Below are 22,900 nucleotides of genomic sequence, written 5' to 3'. Positions count from 1 at the left end.
CCCTTGAGCAAGGCACTTAACCCTAATTGAAATCCTGTGTGAAATGAAAAAATATGGCTGTATGGGCAGCACAGGTCCGCTGCTGCCTAGATGGCGCTGTCTTGCGGAATGCGCCTTGTCCACAGTGTTTATAGGGTCTCTGCACCATTAGGAATAAGAGCACAGATGGAACAATGAGACAGATATTTCACCGGATGTATAAATGTGAAGCATCCGCTTGGAGTTCCCACTCACTACCAAATATGTTAGTGAGGGGAAGCCCAGTGGCCGGCAGTGGGAGAACATTGAACGAGAAGGATTTTGGCCGACATTGCACATTTTATCATTGATGAAACCTTTGTTCTCAATACAGTTTTCTGTTCCCAAAACTATAATATGTTACGAACAGAGTGGACTAAGTTTTCTAGACTTTACCCTTTGCTAAAGTTTCTAAATGTTTTGTTTAGAAGTGCAAAGGCGAATTGAGTTATTGCACACGGAAATATGCAAATTTATGCTAAAATACGCCAATAGGATCTCGCTAGCTCGTGCTTGGCTCTGCCCACCTCCTTGCTTGTTCGGGCCCACTATGACTCATTTGTGGCCATTTGAAACGACAGGTTGTGGTCTATCTTGTTTAAGTTATACAAATATTTGATAAGAGCGCTTGTCGAGTGGTTAGCATAGCGAGGTACCCCAACTCGGAGAAACCGAAGCGTAGGTCGAACCTTGCCTCGTTTTAATTCACATATGTATTCATTTTTGGCCCGTTTTTTTTTTTCTGGTAGAATATTCTCAAACCTCGTTATTAAATTGTATTCCGCGGCATGTAGTTAACGTGCTGTCGAACGTTACCGGCTTTGCGCCAGGAGTGAAGACCAATCAATCACCGGTTACCTTCTCCGCTAGCTAGTTTTGTGTACAGTGTGGTGTTGCTGAGGCAAGGGAAAAAACGCAGCGGTCACCAAGTGACTGGATCTTGTGGCGTGAGCACTAATGCTGTCTAGCAAACACGGCGAATCCCAGTCGCCGGTGTAAAGCGCGGTGTGTAAAATACATCTTGCAGCCCTCGACCCAGATAATAATAATAATAATAATAGTAATAATAGATAGGTCGATATCGGGAGAAGCGCAACGCAAGGATGTTGCAAATACTGGCTTGCGGCGTCGTAATTTTTCCCGGTCTCTTCTTCATCTTTCGGAGGGTACTCCCGTCCATTTTCAAACAGTGGACCGATGCCGACGTTGTACTGGTCAGCGAGAGGTAATTCTTATTTTATTTTATTCACATGGTAAATGTTTAATCCTGGACATAGCTGGTCAAGCAGTAACTGGCCCTAAGAGGCTATGCTAGCTAGCACGGCCATGCAAATTGATAAAATAAATAGCTGAGTCTCGAACTTGGCATGGGTTTTAACCGAATTAGCCACAGTCGCTATTATAACGGTGGCTAGCCCAGTGAATTACAACATAGTAACACCATGGGAATATTGCTGCATCTTGGTCTTAATGAAACGATCACACGCGCAGGGGTCAGTTAGATGCTCACTTTGAACCCTGTCACTCTCTCTAGCTAATTGATAATCCCCCTTCAAACTCGAGCGCTGTGGTGGCTACTGAGTTATGCAATGTAAAGTGCTGAACTACAGTATACTGAGCGGATCGCTTGGCCTTAATCACGCTCCTATTAATTCGCTAATGTTCATCTAACAGAAAATGCATTTCTTAGATGCATGTGTTGATGCCTCGGGAGGATACATTGCTAACTAGCTAGCTCCGTATCCCGGTCAAGTCAGCCTTGAATGCCTCACCAGTTTGCTAATGTCACATAGCCCGATAGCGGGAGAAGCTATCGGGCATTATCTGGCTGCAATAACGTAGGCTATAGGCTAGGTTACAAAAAAAGACAACGATCACGTTGAATGCCCATCAGCAACGTAATTAATAGTTAATTAATAACTTTATACGTTTGTTTTACGATCTCTTGGCCTGCTACTGTATGTGTTGTATTTATTTTACCTGCCTGTTAAAGTGCCAGTGGGTCAGTGCGCGTTTGGATAAGCTGCAGTGTGTTCTGCTCGAGCTTTTCTACCTCTGGCGGTATTTCAGGCAGTGACATTTTTTTTACAGGTTCTATAACAAGATAAGACAAGACCCTATCTCGTGCCACATACACTATATATACAAAAGTATGTGGACACCCCTTCAAATTATTGGATTCGTCTATTTCAGCCACACCCGTTGCTGACAGGTGTATAAAATCGAGCACACAGCCATGCAATCATTGGCAGTCGAATGGCCTTACTGAAGAGCCCAGTGACTTTCAACGTGGCACGGTCATAGGATGCCACCTTTCCAACAAGTCAATTCGTCAAATTTCTGCCCTGCTAGAGCTGCCCGGTCAACTGTAAGTGCAGTTATTGTGAAGTGTAAACGTCTAAGAGCAACAATGGCTCAGCAAGAAGTGGTAGGCTGCACAAGCTCACAGAACGGGAGTGCTGAAGCGCATAGCGCGTTAAAATCGCTGTCCTCCATGTGATCATACTTCTTAACTCTTGCGTTGTGTTTTTTAAAGAAAGGAATGCTCAGCCAGCGATCCCAGTTGATTGGTATTTATTTGCTTGCATATAATTATCACACTGGGCTTTTGTAATCAAAGATAACAATTACAAAAATAGTATAACATACAATAGGTGCAAATACCTGAAAATAGACAAAGAACATTAACAGTGGAGGACAGATGTAGCATGGAAACATGCTACATCTATTACACCCTATCTGCAAGCAAGACCAATGGCATAACACCTTATTGATATGTAAATTCAATTAACCAATAGAAATACATAAACATTTAAATACATTTATGTAGTGCAAGTGGAAGCATAACCAACCTTGTTACTCTCTCTTGTCTCTCTACAGCAGACATATACACTGAACAAAAATATAAACACAACATGCAACAAAATATTTTACTGAGTTACAGTTCATACAAGGAAATCAGTCAATTGAAATAAATGTATTAGGCCCTAATCTATGGATTTCACATGACTGGGAATGGGTGCGCCATGGGTAGGCCTGGGAGGGCATATGCCCACCCACTTGGCAGCCAGGCTCACCCACTGGGGAGCCAGGCTCAGCAAATCAGAATGAGTTTTTCCCCACAAAAGGGCTTTATTACAGAAATACTCCTCAGATGATCCCGCAGGTGAAGAAGCCTGATGTGGAGGTCCTGGGCTGGCGTGGTTACTTGTGGTCTGTGGTTTTGAGGCCGGTTGGACATACTGCCAAATTCTCTAAAACGACGTTGGAGGCAGCTTATTTACATTTAGTCATTTAGCAGACGCTCTTATCCAGAGCGACTTACAGTTAGTGAGTGCATACATTTTTGTAAAAAAAAAAAAATCATACTGGCCCCCCGTGGGAATCGAACCCACAACCCTGGCGTTGCAAGCGCCATGCTCTACCAACTGAGCTACACAGGGCCAATAAATTGCAATGTCCGTACTATGAGACGCTTAAGACAGTGCTACAGGGAGACAGGACGGACAGATGATCGTCCTCGCAGTGGCAGACCACATGTAACAACACCTGCACAGGATCGGTACATACGAACATCACACCTGCGAGACAGGTACAGGATGGCAACAACAACTGCCCGAGTTACACCAGGAACGCACAATCCCTCCATCAGTGCTCAGACTGTCCGCAATAGGCTGAGAGAGGCTGGACTGGGGCTTCTAGGCCTGTTGTAAGGCAGGTCCTCACCAGACACTACGGGCAACAACGTCGCCTATGGGCACAAACCCACCGTCGCTGGACCAGACAGGACTGGCAAAAAGTGCTCTTCACTGACGAGTCGCGGTTTTGTCTCACCAGGGGTGATGGTCGGATTCGCGTTTATCGTCGAAGGAATGAGCGTTACACAGAGGCCTGTACTCTAGAGCGGGATCGATTTGGAGGTGGAGGGTCCGTCATGGTCTGGGTCGGTGTGTCACTGCATCATCGGACTGAGCTTGTCATTGCAGGCAATCTCCACGCTGTGCGTTACAGGGAAGACATCCTCCTCCCTCATGTGGTAGCCTTCCTGCAGGCTCATCCTGACATGACCCTCCAGCATGACAATGCCACCAGCCATACTGCTCGTTCTGTGCGTGATTTCCTGCAAGACAGGAATGTCAATGTTCTGCCATGGCCAGCGAAGAGCCCGGATCTCAATCCCATTGAGCACATCTGGAACCTGTTGGATCGGAGGGTCAGGGCTAGGGCCATTCCCCCCAGAAATGTCCGGGAACATGCAGGTGCCTTGGTGGAAGAGTGGGGTAACATCTCACAGCAAGAACAGGCAAATCTGGTGCAGTCCATGAGGAGGAGATGCACTGCAGTACTTAATGCAGCTGGTGGCCACACCAGATACTGACTGTTACTTTTGATTTTGACCCCCCCTTTGTTCAGGGACACATTGTTCCATTTCTGTTAGTCACATGTCTGTGGAACTTGTTCAGTTTATGTCTCAGTTGTTGAATCTTGTTATGTTCAAACAAATACTTACACATGTTAAGTTTGCTGAAAATAAACGCAGTTGACAGTGAGAGGACGTTTCTTTTTTTGTTGAGTTTAGAATCGTGAGAATCGCAATACGTATCGAATCGACACCTAAATATCGTGATAATATCATATCGTGAGGTCCCTGGCACAGAACGAGTCTTTCGGAGAAGTGTCCTCTGGTCTGATTAAACAAAAATAGAACTGGTTGGCCATAATGACCATCGTTATGTTTGGAGGAAAAAGGGGGTGCTTGCAAGCCGACGAACACCATCCCAACCGTGAAGCACGGGGGTGGCAGCATCATGCTGTGGGGGTGCTTTGCTGCAGGAGGGACTTGTGCACTTCACAAAATAATGGCATCTTGAGGAAGGAAAATTATGTGGGTATATTGAAGCAACATCTCAAGACATCAGTCAGGAAGTTAAAGCTTGGTCGCAAATGGGTCTTCCAAATGGACAATGACCTCAAGCATACTTCCAAAGTTGTGGCAAAATGGCTTAAGGACAACAAAGTCAAGGTATTGGAGTGGTCATCACAAAGCCCTGACCTCAAATCCTATAGCACATTTGTGGGCAGAACTGAAAAAGCGTGTGCGAGCAAGGAGGCCTACAAACCTGACTCGGTTACACCAGCTCTGTCAGGAGGAATGGGCCAAAATTCACCCAACTTATTGTGGGAAGCTTGTGGAAGGCTACCCGAAACGATTGACCCAAGTTATACAATTTAAAGGCAATGCTACCAAATACTAATTGAGTGTATGTAAACTTCTGACCCACTGGGAATGTGATGAAATAAATAAAAGCTGAAATAAATAATTCTCTCTACTATTATTCGGACATTTCACATTCTTAAAATAAAGTGGTGATCCTAACTAACCTAAGACAGGGAATTTTTACTAGGATTAAATGTCAGGAATTGTGAAACTGAGTTTAAATGAATTTGGCTAAGGTATATGTAAACTTCTGACTTCAACTGTATCTATTATTACTTTTTACGTGTTTTACTTTCAATTTCTCTATTTTCTTTCTCTCTGCATTGTTGGGAAGGGCCTGTAAGTAAGTATTTCACTGTGTTTACGAAGCATGTAACAAATACAATTATATTTGAAATTGGGCAAATACAACAACTAATTCTCAAACCCACAGCTCTGTTATTCCAAACCCTATGCTCCTCCAACCAATTGAAAATCATACTCTCTTGGGCCATTTCCACATTTGTTTAAAAAGCACTGTGTTGATCGGGGTTTTGGGGATTGTTCCCTCCACAGTGATTGAGAGAGCCATGGTCACAGCGTTGCACCAGAAGGTGTTTAGCTTGGTTGCCTCAGCTGACCCATTTATGCTATTAGGCTTATGTGAATGGCAGTTCTCTTAGAAAAAAAATATAAACTATTGGAACCAATGTTTATAAAGAACTGATGTTGACACAAGATGGAGGGAAAGTTGGAGCATAACCATCGAAATTACAGTTAACAAAAATGTACGCTTAATCCAGTATAAACTAATGTACTGAATGTATTATACAAGAGACAAAGTTAATATCTTAAGTGTAAAACTAATAATGACTCAATAATCCATGCTTTCTGGGATTGCTATAAAGTGCAGAAGTTGTGGGCAAAGCTAGAAAGTTGTCTCAGAAATATTACAATGTACATTTACTTTTAATCCGTCTGTCTGCACATTTCAAGACATGGCATATGGTGGTGTAGTGAGATACCCAATGGGCTGGACGATTCTCTTCTCATCTTGAAAAAACATACACTACCGTTCAAAAGTTTGGGGTTACTTAGAAATGTCCTTGTTTTCGAAAGAAAAGCAATTTTTTTTGTCCATTTTTAAAATAACATCAAATTGATAATAAATACAGTGTAGACATTGTTAATATTGTAAATGGCTATTGTAGCTGGAAACGGCAGATTTTTTATGGAATACATATGTGTACAGAGGCCCATTATCAGCAACCATCAGTCCTGTGTTCCAATGGCACGTTGTGTTTGTTAATCCAAGTTGATCATTTTAAAAGGCTAATTGATCATTTAGAAAACCCTTTTGCAATTAGAAATGTGAGATAATGTCTAGATGCTGTTTATAGTGGAGATCAAGTTTACAACTTGCCTGGGATGATGAGACAGTGGATTGCGCAGTCAGATGGAACAGAGTAAATAGGCATTTTAACGTCATAGATTTAGCCGGTGGTAACTTGTGGAATAGACACCGGCTGGAAAGCGTTCAGCATTCAGGATTAGACCCACCCGTTGTATGAATGTATATGTGTGTGTATATTTGCTTCCTTAAGCCACAACCATTATTGAGGTCGGGCACTGATGTTGGGCGATTAGGCTCGCAGTTGGCGTTCCAATTCATCCCAAAGGTGTGCGATGGGGTTGAGGTCAGGGCTCTGTGCAGGCCAGTCAAGTTCTTCCACACCGATCTCGACACACCATTTCTGTATGGACCTCGTTTTGTGCACGGAGGCATTGTCATGCTGAAATAGGAAAGGGCCTTCCCCAAACTGTTGCCACAAAGTTGGAAGCACTGAATAGTCTAGTATGTCATTGTATGCTGTAGCTTTAAGATTTCCCTTCACTGGAACTCTCGGGCCTAGCCCGAGCCATGGAAAACAGCCCCAGACCATTATTCCTCATCCACCAAACTTTACAGTTGGCACTATGTATTGGGGCAGGTAGCGTTCTCCTGGCATCTACCAAACTCAGATTTGTCAGTCGGACTGCCAGATGTTAAAGCGTGGTTCATAACTCCAGAGAACGCATTTCCACTGCTCCAGAGTCCAATTGCGGCGAGCTTTACACCACTCCAGCCGACGCCTGGCATTGCGCATGGTGATCTTAGGCTTGTTTGTGGCTGCTCGGCCATGGAAACCCATTTCATTAAGCTCTAGACAAACAGTTCTTATGCTGACGTTGCTTCCAGAGGCAGTTTGGAACTCAGTAGTGAGTGATGCAACCGAGGACGGATGATTTTACCCGCTTTCAGCACTCGGCTGTCCCGTTCTGTGAGCTTGTGTGGCCTACCACTTCGCGGCTGAACCATTGTTGCTCCTAGCTGTTTCCACTTCACAATAACAGCACTTACAGTTGATCAGGGCTACTCTAGCAGGGCAAACATTTGATGAACTGACTGGTTAGAAAGGTGGCATCCTATGACAGTGCCACGTTGAAAGTCACTTAGCTCTACTGTAAGGCCATTCTACTGCCAATGTTTGTCTATGGAGATTGCATGGCTGTGTGCTGGATTGTATACACCTGACAGCAATGGGTGTGGCTGAAATAGCCAAATCCACTAATTTGATGGGGTGTCCACATATTTTTGTGTGTATATATTGTGCGTGTCGGTGTGTAATATATATATATACACTGCTCAAAAAAATTAAGGGAACACTTAAACAACACAATGTAACTCCAAGTCAATTACACTTCTGTGAAATCAAACTGTCCACTTAGGAAGCAACACTGATTGACAATACATTTCACATGCTGTTGTGCAAATGGAATGGACAACAGGTGGAAATTATAGGCAATTAGCAAGACACCCCCAATAAAGGACTGGTTTTGCAAGTGGTGACCACAGACCACTTCTCAGTTCCTATGCTTCCTGGCTGATGTTTTGGTCACTTTTGAATGCTGGCGGTGCTTTCACTCTAGTGGTAGCATGAGACGGAGTCTACAACCCACACAAGTGGCTCAGGTAGTGCAGCTCATCCAGGATGGCACATCAATGCGAACTGTGGCAAGAAGGTTTGCTGTGTCTGTCAGCATAGTGTCCAGAGCATGGAGGCGCTACCAGGAGACAGGCCAGTACATCAGGAGACGTGGAGGAGGCCGTAGGAGGGCAACAACCCAGCAGCAGGACTGCTACCTCCGCCTTTGTGCAAGGAGGAGCAGGAGGAGCACTGCCAGAGCCCTGCAAAATGACCTCCAGCAGGCCACAAATGTGCATGTGTCTGCTTAAACGGTCAGAAACAGACTCCATGAGGGTGGTATGAGGGCCCGACGTCCACAGGTGGGGGTTGTGCTTACAGCCCAACACCGTGCAGGACATTTGGCATTTGCCAGAGAACACCAAGATTGGCAAATTCACCACTGGTGCCCTGTGCTCTTCACAGATGAAAGCATGTTCACACTGAGCACGTGACAGAGTCTGGAGACGCCGTGGAGAACGTTCTGCTGCCTGCAACATCCTCCAGCATGACCGGTTTGGCGGTGGGTCAGTCATGGTGTGGGGTGGCATTTCTTTGGGGGGGCCGCACAGCCCTCCATGTGCTCGCCAGAGGTAGCCTGACTGCCATTAGGTACCGAGATGAGATCCTCAGACCCCTTGTGAGACCATATGCTGGTGCGGTTGGCCCTGGGTTCCTCCTAATGCAAGACAATGATAGACCTCATGTGGCTGGAGTGTCAGCAGTTCCTGCAAGAGGAAGGCATTGATGCTATGGACTGGCCCGCCCGTTCCCCAGACCTGAATCCAATTGAGCACATCTGGGACATCATGTCTCGCTCCATCCACCAACGCCACGTTGCACCACAGACTGTCCAGGAGTTGGCGGATGCTTTATTCCAGGTCTCGGAGGAGATCCCTCAGGAGACCATCCGCCACCTCATCAGGAGCATGCCCAGGCGTTGTAGGGAGGTCATACAGGCACATGGAGGCCACACACACTACTGAGCCTCATTTTTACTTGTTTTAAGGACATTACATCAAAGTTGGATCAGCCTGTAGTGTGGTTTTCCACTTTCATTTTGAGGGTGACTCCAAATCCAGACCTCCATGGGTTGATAAATTTGATTTCCATTGATAATTTTTGTGTGATTTTGTTGTCAGCACATTCAACTATGTAAAGAAAAAAGTATTTAATAAGATTATTTCATTCATTCAGATCTAGGATGTGTTATTTTAGTGTTCCCTTTATTTTTCTGAGCAGTGTGTGTGTGTATATATATATATATATATATATATATATATATATATATATATATATATATAATCAGGTAAAAGTCAGTAAATTAGAATATTTTGAAAAACTTGATTAATTTCAGTAATTGCATTCAAAAGGTGTAACTTGTACATTATATTTATTCATTGCACACAGACTGATGCATTCAAATGTTTATTTCATTTAATTTTGATGATTTGAAGTGGCAACAAATGAAAATCCAAAATTCCGTGTGTCACAAAATTAGAATATTACTTAAGGCTAATACAAAAAAGGGATTTTTTAGAAATGTTGGCCAACTGAAAAGTATGAAAATGAAAAATATGAGCATGTACAATACTCAATACTTGGTTGGAGCTCCTTTTGCCTCAATTACTGCATTAATGCGGCGTGGCATGGAGTCGATGAGTTTCTGGCACTGCTCAGGTGTTATGAGAGCCCAGGTTGCTCTGATAGTGGCCTTCAACTCTTCTGCGTTGTTGGGTCTGGCATTCTGCATCTTCCTTTTTCACAATACCCCACAGATTTTCTATGGGGCTAAGGTCAGGGGAGTTGGCTGGCCAATTTAGAACAGAAATACCATGGTCCGTAAACCAGGCACGGGTAGATTTTGCGCTGTGTGCAGGCGCCAAGTCCTGTTGGAACCTGAAATCTCCATCTCCATAGAGCAGGTCAGCAGCAGGAAGCATGAAGTGCTCTAAAAGTTGCTGGTAGACGGCTGCGTTGACCCTGGATCTCAGGAAACAGAGTGGACCGACACCAGCAGATGACATGGCACCCCAAACCATCACTGATGGTGGAAACTTTACACTAGACTTCAGGCAACGTGGATCCTGTGCCTCTCCTGTCTTCCTCCAGACTCTGGGACCTCGATTTCCAAAGGAAATGCAAAATTTGCTTTCGTCAGAAAACATGACTTTAGACCACTCAGCAGCAGTCCAGCTCTTTTTTTCCTTAGCCCAGGTGAGACGCTTTTCGCGCTGTTTCTTGGTCAACAGTGGCTTGACACGAGGTATGCGGCAGTTGAAACCCATGTCTTTCAAGCGTCTCTTGGTGGTGGATCTTGAAGCCCTGACTCCAGCAGCTGTCCACTCCTTGTGAATCTCCCCCACATTTTTGAATGGGTTTTTTTTCACAATCTTGACTAGGGCGCGGTGATCCCTATCGCTTGTACACTTTTTCTGACCACAGTTTTTCCTTCCCTTTGCCTCTCTATTAATGTGTTTGGACACAGAGCTCTGAGAACAGCCAGCCTCTTCTGCAATAACCTTTTGTGTCTTTCCCTCCTTGTGCAATGTGTCGATGGTCGCCTTTTGGACAGCTGTCAAATCTGAAGTCTTCCCCATGTTTGTGTAGGCTTCAGAACTGGACTGAGAGACCATTTAAAGCCCTTTGCAGGTGTTTTGAGTTAATCAGCTGATTAGTTTGTGGCACCAGGTGTCTTCAAAATGTAACCCTTACACAATATTCTAATTTTGTGACACACGGAATTTTGGATTTTCATTTGTTGCCACTTCAAATCATCAAAATTAAATGAAATAAACATTTGAATGCATCAGTCTGTGTGCAATGAATAAATATAATGTACAAGTTACACCTTTTGAATGCAATTACTGAAATTAATCAAGTTTTTCAAAATATTCTAATTTACTGACTTTTACCTGTATATATATATATATATATATATATATATATATATCTGAACAAAAATATAAACGCAAGTTGTAAAGTGTTGATCCCATGTTTCATGAGCTGAATTTTTTTCCCCTGAAATGTTACATGCGCACAAAAAGCTTATCTCGCTGAAATTCTGTGCACAAATTTGTTTACCTGTCAGGTGGATGGATTATCTTGGCAAAGGCGAAATGGTCACTAACAGGGAGGGACAGTAAAAGGCCACTCTAAAATGTGCCGTTTTGACACACAACACAATACCACAGACGTCTCAAGTTTTGAGGAAGCGTGCAATTGGCATGCTGACTGCAGGAATGTCCACCAGAGCTGTTGCCAGAGAATTGAAATTATTCAGACCCCTTGACTTTTTCCACATTTTGTTACGTTACAGACTAATTCTAACATGGATTAAATAAAACAATTTCCTCAGCAATCTACACACAATACCCTATAATGACAAAGCGAAAACAGGTTTTTGGACATTTTTGCAAACATTAAAAACAAAAAAGGATACATTATTTACCTAAGTATTCAGACCCTTTGCTATGAGACTCGAAATTGAGCTCGGGTGCTTCCTGTTCCCATTGATCATCCTTGAGCTGTTTCTACAACTTGATAGGAGTCCACCTGGGATAAATTAAATTGATTGGACATGATTTGGAAAGGGACACACCTGTCTAATGTAAGGTCCCACAGTTGACAGTGCATGTCAGAGAAGAAACCAAGCCATGAGGTCGAAGGAATTGTCCGTGGAGCTCCGAGACAGGATTGTGTCGAGGCACAGATTTGGGGAAGGGTACTACAACATTTTTGCATCATTGAAGGTCCCCAAGAACACAGTTGCCTCCATCATTCTTAAATTGAAGAAGTTTGGATCCACCAAGACTCTTCCTAGAGCTGGCCGCCCGGCCAAACTGAGCAATCGGCGTAGAAGGGCCTTGGTCAGGGAGGTGACCAAGAACCCGATGGTCACTCTGACAGAGTGCTGGAGTTCCTCTGTGGAGATGGGAGAACCTTCCAGAAGGACAACCATCTCTGCAGCACTCCACCAACTAGGCCTTTATGGTCTAGTGGCCAGACGGAAGCCACTCCTCAGTAAAAGGCACCTAAAGACTCTCAGACCATGAGAAACAAGATTCCCTGGTCTGATGAAACCAAGATTTAGCTCTTTGGCTTGAGTGCCAAGCGTCACATCTGGAGGAAACCTGGCACCATTCCTACGGTGAAGCATGGTGGTGGCAGCATCATGCTGTGGGGATGTTTTTCAGCGGCAGGGACTGGGAGACTTGTCAGAGAGGTCCTTGATGAAAACCTGCTCAGGACCTCAGACTGGGGCGAAGGTTCACCTTCAAATAGGACAATGACCCTAAGCACACAGCCAAGACAACGCAGGAGTGGCTTCGGGACAAGTCTCTGAATGTCCTTGAGTGGCCCAGCCAGAGCCTGGACTTGAACCCGATCGAACATGTCTGAAGAGACCTGAAAATAGTTGTGCAGCGACGCTCCCCATCCAACCTGACAGAGCTTGAGATGATCCGCAGAGAAGAATACCCGAGGCTGTAATCGCTGCCAAAGGTGCTTCAACAAAGTACTGAGTAAAGTGTCTGAATACTTATGTAAACGTGATATTTCCGTTTTTTTGTATACATTTGCTAAAATTTCTAAACCAGTTTTTGCTTTGTCATTATGGGGTATTTTGTGTAGATTGATGAGGGGGAAAAATATTTAATCAATTTTAGAATATGGCTGTAACGTAACAAAATGTGGAAAAATTCAAGGGGTCTGAATACTTTCCGAAGGCACTGTATATACTGAACGAAATATAGAGTTGATCTCAGTTCTCTCCCATCACAGCCATTAAACTCCAGCTGTTTAAAAGTCACCATTGGCCACAGAATATTCCAAGATTAGATACTAGGTTAGGTTTGCTCCTAGCAGAACTCGGCTAGGCGACATGCACAATGCAGAAATCGCTCCGCCATTTCCTGGTTGCAAAAGTTCTAATAGTTTCTGAAATTTCAGTTTGTGACATTAGAAGCAAGTATACTCTTGAGCAACCAAAAATATTGTATTTTCAGTTTTAAGCTGGTGTACAAAACCGAAAGTAAATGACGCAAAAACAAAATTTAAGAACAGTAAGCATAGAAAGAGCACACACAGAACAGATCTACCGCTTCTTAAACTTGCTCTCAATGAGTGACAGATCTATGACTCACATTTCTATGTAAATTTTTTCGGGTCGCCAAAAAAGATACATTTTGCAGCTTTAAAAGACCTTCCCTTGAAAAATTTGAAAAAAGTGGCAATGGTACTGTTTATCCCTCTTGAGACGCCGTAGCCAGTAATGAACACTTACTCAAAATAGTACGATTTAATCTATAACTCAAGAAATCTGTAATTAATTTTTACCTTTTTGCCGAGGAGGTCTTAGTCGTTAACAAAGATGTTTTGTGCAGTATTTCTCAATTGAAAAAAATTGCATTAAAACGAATAGTCTCTCGTTGAATGACAACAAACACATCATTGAAGAATCCCTACTGTTGATCAATCACCGACGAGGGGCGTAGACGTCGGGCTACCAAACTTCGGCTTGTCTCAGTTAAACATTTTGTGTGCACCAACAGCCTAAAAAGCCCTTGCTTAAAACCAAAACGATCAAAAACGTCACAAAATGTCGTCATAATACACTGCTCAAAAAAATAAAGGGAACACTTAAACAACACAATGTAACTCCAAATCAATCACACTTCTGTGAAATCAAACTGTCCACTTAGGAAGCAACACTGATTGACAATACATTTCACATGCTGTTGTGCAAATGGAATAGACAACAGGTGGAAATTATAGGCAATTAGCAAGACACCCCCAAAAAAGAAGTGGTTTTGCAGGTGGTGACCACAGATCACTTCTCAGTTCCTATGCTTCCTGGCTGATGTTTTGGTCACTTTTGAATGCTGGCGGTGCTTTCACTCTAGTGGTAGCATGAAACGGAGTCTACAACCCACACAAGTGGCTCAGGTAGAGCAGCTCATCCAGGATGGCACATCAATGCGAGCTGTGGCAAGAAGGTTTGCTGTGTCTGTCAGCGTAGTGTCCAGAGCATGGAGGCACTACCAGGAGACCGGCCAGTACATCAGGAGACGTGGAGGAGGCCGTAGGAGGGCAACAACCCAGCAGCAGGACCGCTACCTCCGCCTTTGTGCAAGGAGGAGCAGGAGGAGCACTGCCAGAGCCCTGCAAAATGACCTCCAGCAGGCCACAAATGTGCATGCGTCTGCTCAAACGGTCAGAAACAGACTCCATGAGGGTGGTATGAGGGCCCGACGTCCACAGGTGGGGGTTGTGCTTACAGCCCAACACCGTGCAGGACGTTTGGCATTTGCCAGAGAACACCAAGATTGGCAAATTCGCCACTGGCGCCCTGTGCTCTTCACAGATGAAAGCAGGTTCACACTGAGCACATGTGACAGACGTGACAGAGTCTGGAGATGCCGTGGAGAACGTTCTGCTGCCTGCAACATCCTCCAGCATGACCGGTTTGGCGGTGGGTCAGTCATGGTGTGGGGTGGCATTTCTTTGGGGGGCCGCACAGCCCTCCATGTGCTCGCCAGAGGTAGCCTGACTGCCATTAGGTACCGAGATGAGATCCTCAGACCCATTGTGAGACCATATGCTGGTGCGGTTGGCCCTGGGTTCCTCCTAATGCAAGACAATGCTAGACCTCATGTGGCTGGAGTGTGTCAGCAGTTCCTGCAAGAGGAAGGCATTGATGCTATAGACTGGCCCGCCCGTTCTCCAGACCTGAATCCAATTGAGCACATCTGGGACATCATGTCTCGCTCCATCCACTAACGCCACGTTGCACCACAGACTGTCCAGGAGTTGGCGGATGCTTTAGTCCAGGTCTGGGAGGAGATCCCTCAGGAGACCATCCGCCACCTCATCAGGAGCATGCCCAGGCGTTGTAGGGAGGTCATACAGGCACGTGGAGGCCACACACACTACTGAGCCTCATTTTGACTTGTTTTATGGACATTACATCAAAGTTGGATCAGCCTGTAGTGTGGTTTTCCACTTTAATTTTGAGGGTGACTCCAAATTCAGACCTCCATGGGTTGATCAATTTGATTTCCATTGATCATTTTTGTGTGATTTTGTTGTCAGCACATTCAACTAGGTAACAAAAAAAGTATTTAATAAGATTATTTCATTCATTCAGATCTAGGATGTGTTGTTTAAGTGTTCCCTTTATTTTTTTGAGCAGTGTATATTGAACTTTTTTGGATGGGACGCATGCGGGCGCCTTCATGCTGCACAGAAGTTAACACACTTGAATAACGCAGCATGTAGAAATGGTGAAACTGTTAATTACTGTTCGCAAAACAATGTCCATACAAGCGAGAACACTTTTTACAATGCAAGAAGATACCGGTAGCTTCCAGCTTTGTAAGCTTACTTTCCTTGCTAGCTGACAGCTAAAGCTAACATCAATTCACTAGCCTAGTACTTTGTTTATAATAATATGCTAACCATAACACAAAATATGCTGATTGTAAAGCTGATTGCCACCAAAAACTTTATTCATGAACTTATTCTCTCTCATGACTCTCCCAAAGACGATCTATTGCCTCAGCGAACTGACTGATCAGACGGGCCGCCTCCCGAATTACATCATTAACGGTTGGAGACAGCGCACAATTTTATAAAATAATCTAGTCTAATCTAATCTTTGCAAATGTTTTTGATCTGTACAGTAAAATAAGTCCCAAATAGAAGGGAAACAGATTGTTTGTTTGTCTTCTGTAGCCCCATGAAATTAGCCAAAACAAGCTCAATAACTCCATGCGTGCACACACTCCCATTGAATATGTATTCACCTGTGTATTGTGGGTAGGCCTAAACTACATTTTGATTTACCCAGTTTATCAATAGTATATATTACCATTGTTGTGTAGTTAGAATGGTAAAAACAAAGTCAAATTGATTGTATAATTGATTCGTTAATGCATACATGGCTGTCTTTTGAAAAAAGTTTACGTAAAATAATTATAATGTAATGAAATTGAACTCAAAAGATGCCCAACGATTGAACAGAGCAGTAGCTGAGTTTCTGTCTGTTATCGTTCTGGTATCGAGTATTGTGATGGTATTGAAGTCAAAATTCTGGTATCGTGACAACACTAATAAATAGATAGATGGATAGATTAGATACTTTATTGTCCTTGGGAAAGAAATGATAGGCCTATAAAGCTGCAATATGTAACGAAGGCCTGTGGAGAAGGGGGCGGGCCTCCGGAGCAGCAGGTCTCAACAGGAAATGGCTCTGTGTGTGCCTTCTCCCTCCCTCTGACCTAGCCTGGAGTGAGAGACTACTGTACTGCTAAATACAATCACCTTTAATCATTTGGAAATTGAGCGATTCATAAAAGGCGTGAATAGCGAGTGGCTGTGGTAAGGGTGAATTAATGAGATTTCTGTGATTTCAGAGCTGCCAACATCTGTCAAACTAAGCCGGGAAATTGAGTGCCTGGTTGAACAAGCCCTTCGTCCATATTGAACTCCTTGGCTGTGTCTGAAATAGCACCCTATTCCCTTTAGTGTACTACTTTTGACCAGGGCCCATAGTGGTGACATTTTGGTCGCAGCCCATATGAAATATAATTATTTGGTGTTTTGGTCCCTGAATCTGTGCAGAATGAATGGCGGTTAGATTTGTGATGGGCGATCCATATAAAGTCTCTGCAGTGCCTGTCAATCAAACATGTCCGTTATGTTTCCATGTGACTTAGTCTGGAGTCTAAACTGAATGTCGCTATGTTGTACTAGCATTTTATTTCCTTCACTTTAAGGATTTAGTATTGAGCTGCTCCAATAGAGGGGCACTTGGACAGTCTAGAAAGTAGCCGGTCCAGTCGTTGTCCTCTAAGAAACGATCTGCTGGTTTAGCTTTGGTCGAAAAGGCAGGGTTGGGGTCTATTCGAATTAAGGTCACACAATTCAGTAATTCATTTAAATGTATAATTTCAAAATTTTGGAAAAACGTTTGAAATAAATAACTTCTCCTTTTCAGTTTATTGAGAAGTCATTGAAAAGTAAATGCCTCTTTTTTTTACAATTATTTAATTCAAATTTTTGTTTACTTTCCTGAATTCCAGTGGAAGACACATTTCAGTTGAATGCATTCATTGACTAGGTGTCCCCCTGTCCCTGACTGAATTGACTGACTCATTATTATTATTATTATTATTATTAACCCCAACCCTGGTTAAAGCAGAGGTCGCATTAGCTTTCAGAAATATGCATTTTCAAAATGCCGACCATAAAATAAATCTGTGTTTTTAAACCTTTTCACCTGCGTTTTATATTGAAATTATTATTAAATTTTTGCTGATTCTAGTGGAGAAGTGCAATTACATTCATGATTTGGAGTGAACTGTGAGTGAAACCAAGCAGAAAATACAATAAGAAGAATTTTAGATCTGAGTTGACAAAATGCAGTAAGATATTGTTTCTGTTTTTTCTTTCCTTTCCTGCGTGAAAAACGCTGAATTCTGTGTTATTGCAACTTCTGTGAAGGTGATCCAATCTCTGACAGTTTGCACAACATCGCACAATACAGATATGGGGTGTAAATGTTTTCAATGAAGGCAGGCCCCGAATGAAAGGGAGAAGTGAAACTACGGTGAAACGAAGTATTCCATTCTGTTATTTGTGAATCACACCTCTCAGTAATATAGTTAATAGAAGTTTTCAGACCAAGACCAAATGGAACGGCAAACTGATGAAATGGGCTATCTATTAGCCTGCCACAATTGCTTGTGAGGCAGGATGCGGAGTAGGCTACCCTGGGTAAAATGCTTACATCCTTAATTTCCCTGAAGAAAAACGATACTGCATTTGCAACTTGTGTAGTGACATCCTTACTTTAGAAAACGGAGAGTATGAAGATGCTGTTCTCCCTATGATTTGTCTCTCATCGGAATCTAACATACATTGGCAAAGTTGACAGCTTTTCATTTGACTGTATTGCCTGGAAATACTGTTTCTGTTTAACATAATTCTACTTAAACTGGTATTATTAATGCAACAAGCTGTTAATTACGGGAGTGAACCGAAAGTTTCTCCTGAAACTTCAACTTTCTTGTTTGAAACATTTCTTATCCTTCTCTTTCTCAGGCTGGTGTCCTCCATCCACGCCATCATGGCCACCACGGCAGGAGTCATCGTGGTGTCGGAGTGCAGCGGTAACATCATGACCGACAGGTAGGTCAGCCACTAACAGACGGGGACGAGTTCCTTGACCCGGGTGGCCCAATCAGTGCAGCTGAAGAACTCATGTCTTCTTCCTGTCTGCATATTTTTTTTAACGCTACATGGCAATGCTTCATGCAAGCTGTTTCAGGACCACAAAAGCAAGAGCTTCTTATTGGACAAGTGCCTAATGAACACAACCCTGACCACCCTCTCTTACCACCTAGCCGTTTCCTCATACCTAATGACAGCGGTTAGTTGTGGTCTGAACAAATCACCTCGGTTTTCCGCTGAGAGTATAGTGGGCTTAATTGGCGCCCCCTATCAGTTGTTGAGTGAACACACACAGGCTCTACCTTGGGTGGTATGTGTCTGTTAACAACAACTGGTGCGCGATCTCTAATATTAAAGAAGTCTCTAGGTTCTGCTCACCTGAGTTAGAATATCTCATGATATCTGTAGAACATACTATTTACCAAGAGTTTTCATTTATATTTTTCGTAGCTCTCTATTTACCACCACAAACCAATGCTGGCACTAAGACCGCTCTCAACAAGCTTTATAGGGCCGTAAGCAAACAAGAAAATGTTCGTCCAGAGGCGGCACACCTAATGGCCGGTGATTGTAAGCTCTCCATTTGTCAAATATGACCATAACTCTATCCTGATTACAAGCAAAAACCCAAACAGAAAGTACCAGTGACGCAAACAGCACGGAAGTGGTCCGATGAGGCTGATGCTAAACTATAGGACTATTTCGCTAACACAGACTGGAATATGTTCCGGGACTCATCTGATGGCATTGAGGAATTTACCACATCAGTCACCGGCTTCATTAATAAGTGCATTGACGGCGTCGTCCCCACAGTGACCATACGTACATATACCAAAAACCATAAGCCATGGATTACAGGAAGCATCCGCACTGAGCTAAAGGCTAGAGCTTCCGCTTTCAAGGAGTGGGACTCTATTCCAGACGCTTATAAGAAATCTCCCTATGACCTCCGACGCCATCAAACAGGCAAAGCGTCAATACAGGAGTAAGATGGAATCCTACTACACTGGCTCTGACGCTCTTTGAATGTGGCAGGGCTTGCAAACTATCATGGATTACAAAGGGAAACCCAGCCGCGAGCTTCCCAGTGATGCAAGCCTACCAGACGAGCTAAATGCATTCTATGCTCGCTTCGAGGCAAGCAACACTGAACCATGCGTGAGAGCACCAGCTGTTCTGATCGACTGCGATCACGCTCTCCTTAGCCGATGTGAGTAAGACCTTTAAACAGGTTAACATTCACAAGTCCGCAGGGCCAGGTGGATTACCAGGACGTGTACTCAAGAGCATGCGCTGACCAGCTGGCAAGTGTCTTCACTGACATTTTCAAATTCTCCCTGCCAGCTGGCAAGTGTCTTCACTGACATTTTCAAATTCTCCCTGACCCAGTCTGTAATACCTACATGTTTCAAGCAGACCCCCATAGTCCATGTGCCCAAGAACGCCAAGGTAACCTGTCTAAATGACTGTCGCCCCATAGCACTCACATCTGTAGCCATGAAATGCTTTGAAAGGCTGGTCATGGCTCACATCAACACTATCATCCCAGACAGCCTGGACCCACTCCAATTCTCATGCCGCCCCAACAGATCCACAGATTTCGCCATTTCTATTGCTCTCCACATTTATGTGAGAATGCTGTTCATTGACTACAGCTCAGCGTTCAAAACCATAGTGCCCTCCAAGCTCATCACTAAGCTAAGGACCCTGGGACTGAACACCACCTTCTGCAACTGGGTCCTGGACTTTGACGGGACACCCCCAGGTGGTGAGGGTAGGCAATAACACATCCGCCACGCTGACCCTCAACACAGGGGCCCCTCAGGGGTGAGTGCTTAGTTCCCCTCGTGTACTCCCTGTTCACCCACGACTGCGTGGCCGCGCATGGTTTCAACACCACCATTACGTTTGCTGACGGTGGTAGGCCTGATCACAGACGACAATGAGACCGCCTATAGGGAAGGAGGTCCGAGACTTGGAAGTGTGGTGTCAGGACAACAACCTCTCCCTCAATGTCAGCAAGACAAAGGAGCTGATCGTTCCTTGGTGTTCACATCACTAAAGATCTATCATGGTCCAAACACACCAACACAGTCGTGAAGAGGGCACGACAACGCCTCTTCCCCCTCAGGAGGCTGAAAAGATTTGGCATGGGACCTCAGATCCTTAAGTTCTACAGCTGCACCATTGAAAGCATCTTGACTGGTTGCATCACCGCTTGTTAGACGAAGGCCCTAAAAATTGTCCGACTCCAGCCACCCTAGTCATAGACTGTTCTCTTTGCTACCGCAAGACAAGCGGTACCGGAGCGCCAAGTCTAATGATTCTGTCTCTTCGCAGCAAAATCTGCAGAGCTGGGCGAGGGAGAACTTTGTACGCGTCTCTGTGTGTGGAGTAAAGGTGGTCTAGAGTTTTTTCCTCTAGTTGCACATTTAACATGCTGGTAGAAATTAGGTAAAACGGATTTAAGTTTCCCTGCATTGAAATCCCCGGCCACTAGGAGCGCTGCCTCTGGATGAGCGTTTTCCTGTTTGCTTATGGCCCTATACAGCTCATTGAGTGTGGTCTTAGTGCCAGCATCGGTTTGTGGTGGTAAATAGACAGCTACGAAAAATATAGATGAACACTTTCTTGGTAAATAGAGTGGTCTACAGCTTATCATGAGATACTCTACCTCAGGCGAGCAAAACCTAGAGACTTCCTTAATATTAGATTTCGTTGTTTACAAATATACACAGACCGCCACCCCTTGTCTTACCGGAGGCAGCTGTTCTATTTTGCCAATGCAGTGTAAACTCCGCCAGCTGTATGTTATTCATGTCATCGTTCAGCCATGACTCTGTGAAACATAAGATAATACTGTTTTTAATATCCCGTTGGTAGGATATTTGTGATCGTAGCACGTCTATTGTGTTATCCAATGATTGATTGTACGTTGGCTAATAGGACTGATGGTAGAGGCAGATTACCCACTCGCCGCCGGATCCTTACAAGGCACCCCGACCTACGTCCCCGATATCTCTGTCTCTTTCTCCTTCGAATGACGGGGATTTTGGCCTTGTCGGGTGTATGAAGTAAATCCTTCGCGCCCGACTCGTTAAAGAAATAATCTTTGTCCAGTAAGAGGTGAGTAATCGCTGTCCTGATATCCAGAAGCTCTTTTCTTTTCAATATCAATTATTACTTTTATTATTAATTATTAATTAATTATTTACTTTTCTATAATTTAGTTTATTTCTCTCTGCATTGTTTGGAAGGGCCCATAAGTAAGCATTTCACTGTTATTTCACACCTGTTGTTTATGAAGCATGTGACAATTAAAATGTGATTTGATCAGATTTTGTACTTGAGGCGAACCCACTGCCACCTGCCCGAAGATCCATACCGACCCGGTCAGTGAGGGAAAGTACGGGGCAAACCTGTCTGTCTAGCTAGATGCAGGCCAGTGGCTAGCTTCCAATCCCATTCCCAAGCCACAGCTATTGACCCCGGGTCCTGGCCCTCGAGGACAGCCAGCCCACCCGTCTGTCTATCGGCTCTAGCCCCAGTGGGACAGGTGTTCTGGGTCCCGTCCCAGCCCAATATCCCATCCCTATGCTCAGTCACCATGGCCACCTGCTCAGTCAGTCCGGTACCAGCAAAAATATATATAACAAACCCAAGATTCATCTGTGTCGTTTTCAATGGGAGCAAATTAAGCATAGTGGAAAACAAGCAGGGAGGTGGGCAGAGCCAAGCACGAGCTAGTGAGATCCTATTGTCGCGTTCTAGCATGTATTTGCATATTTCCGTTGTGGAACGCCTTCTCTGTGAAGTGTGCGTGTGCTGTAACTCAATTCGGCCTTGCACTCCTTGTAAACAACACAATTATTTGCAAATTTGGCAAAGGGTAAGTCTACAAAACTTAGTGCACTCTGTTCGTAACAGATTAGTGCTGAGCGATTAGTGCTTTATGAGGGTGGTTCGGTTTTGGTTTCAAATTTTTTTTCTGGGACATTAAATGCACTATGCATTATGTGGGTTGAATGATGTAACAACACCGAATACAACAATAAAAGTCCCATGATGATGGTGACAGCCCATTTACTGCTTATCACTTATTAACCATAATAATCACTTTACTTTAAATATTTCAGTTTTGTGTATATTACATTTTTTTAGGCCTATTTGAAGTCATCTCATCTCATCTCTAGAGCTGCTGCCTATGCAGTCTGACAAAATCACTATTTTAGTAGTTCTTCAAAGTAAATAAGGCATACTTTTATGACTGCTGAATACCAACTATCAATCCCTTAGACCATGTATTTTCAAGTAGAGATACCTCACGAAGCAACTGCTCTCTCCCTCTCGATCGCGCATTCTTCTCTCCGTTTCTGCCCCACACAGACTGGACAAGTAGATGTGCAATGGATTATGTGCATTGTAGTTAATAACCACGTTTTGTGGG

General features: G+C 43.9%; 1 protein-coding gene across 1 annotated transcript in view; it reads left to right on the top strand.

Moving 5' to 3' along the window:
* The first annotated feature begins 593 nt into the window (after positions 1–593).
* Positions 594–22,900, top strand: part of LOC121537758 (ceramide synthase-like) — a 43,909-nt gene continuing 21,602 nt past the window's right edge. The window contains exons 1-2 of the mRNA XM_045206836.1: positions 594–1,243; positions 18,325–18,411. Of these exons, the coding sequence (XP_045062771.1) occupies positions 1,122–1,243; positions 18,325–18,411 (209 nt within the window). The 5' untranslated portion in view covers positions 594–1,121. The remainder of the gene's footprint in view (positions 1,244–18,324; positions 18,412–22,900) is intronic.

This window comes from Coregonus clupeaformis, chromosome 24, assembly GCF_020615455.1.
Source record: "Coregonus clupeaformis isolate EN_2021a chromosome 24, ASM2061545v1, whole genome shotgun sequence".
NCBI lineage: Eukaryota > Metazoa > Chordata > Actinopteri > Salmoniformes > Salmonidae > Coregonus > Coregonus clupeaformis.
Note: the sequence above shows the minus strand (reverse complement) of the source record. Positions and strands in the feature narration are given on the sequence as shown.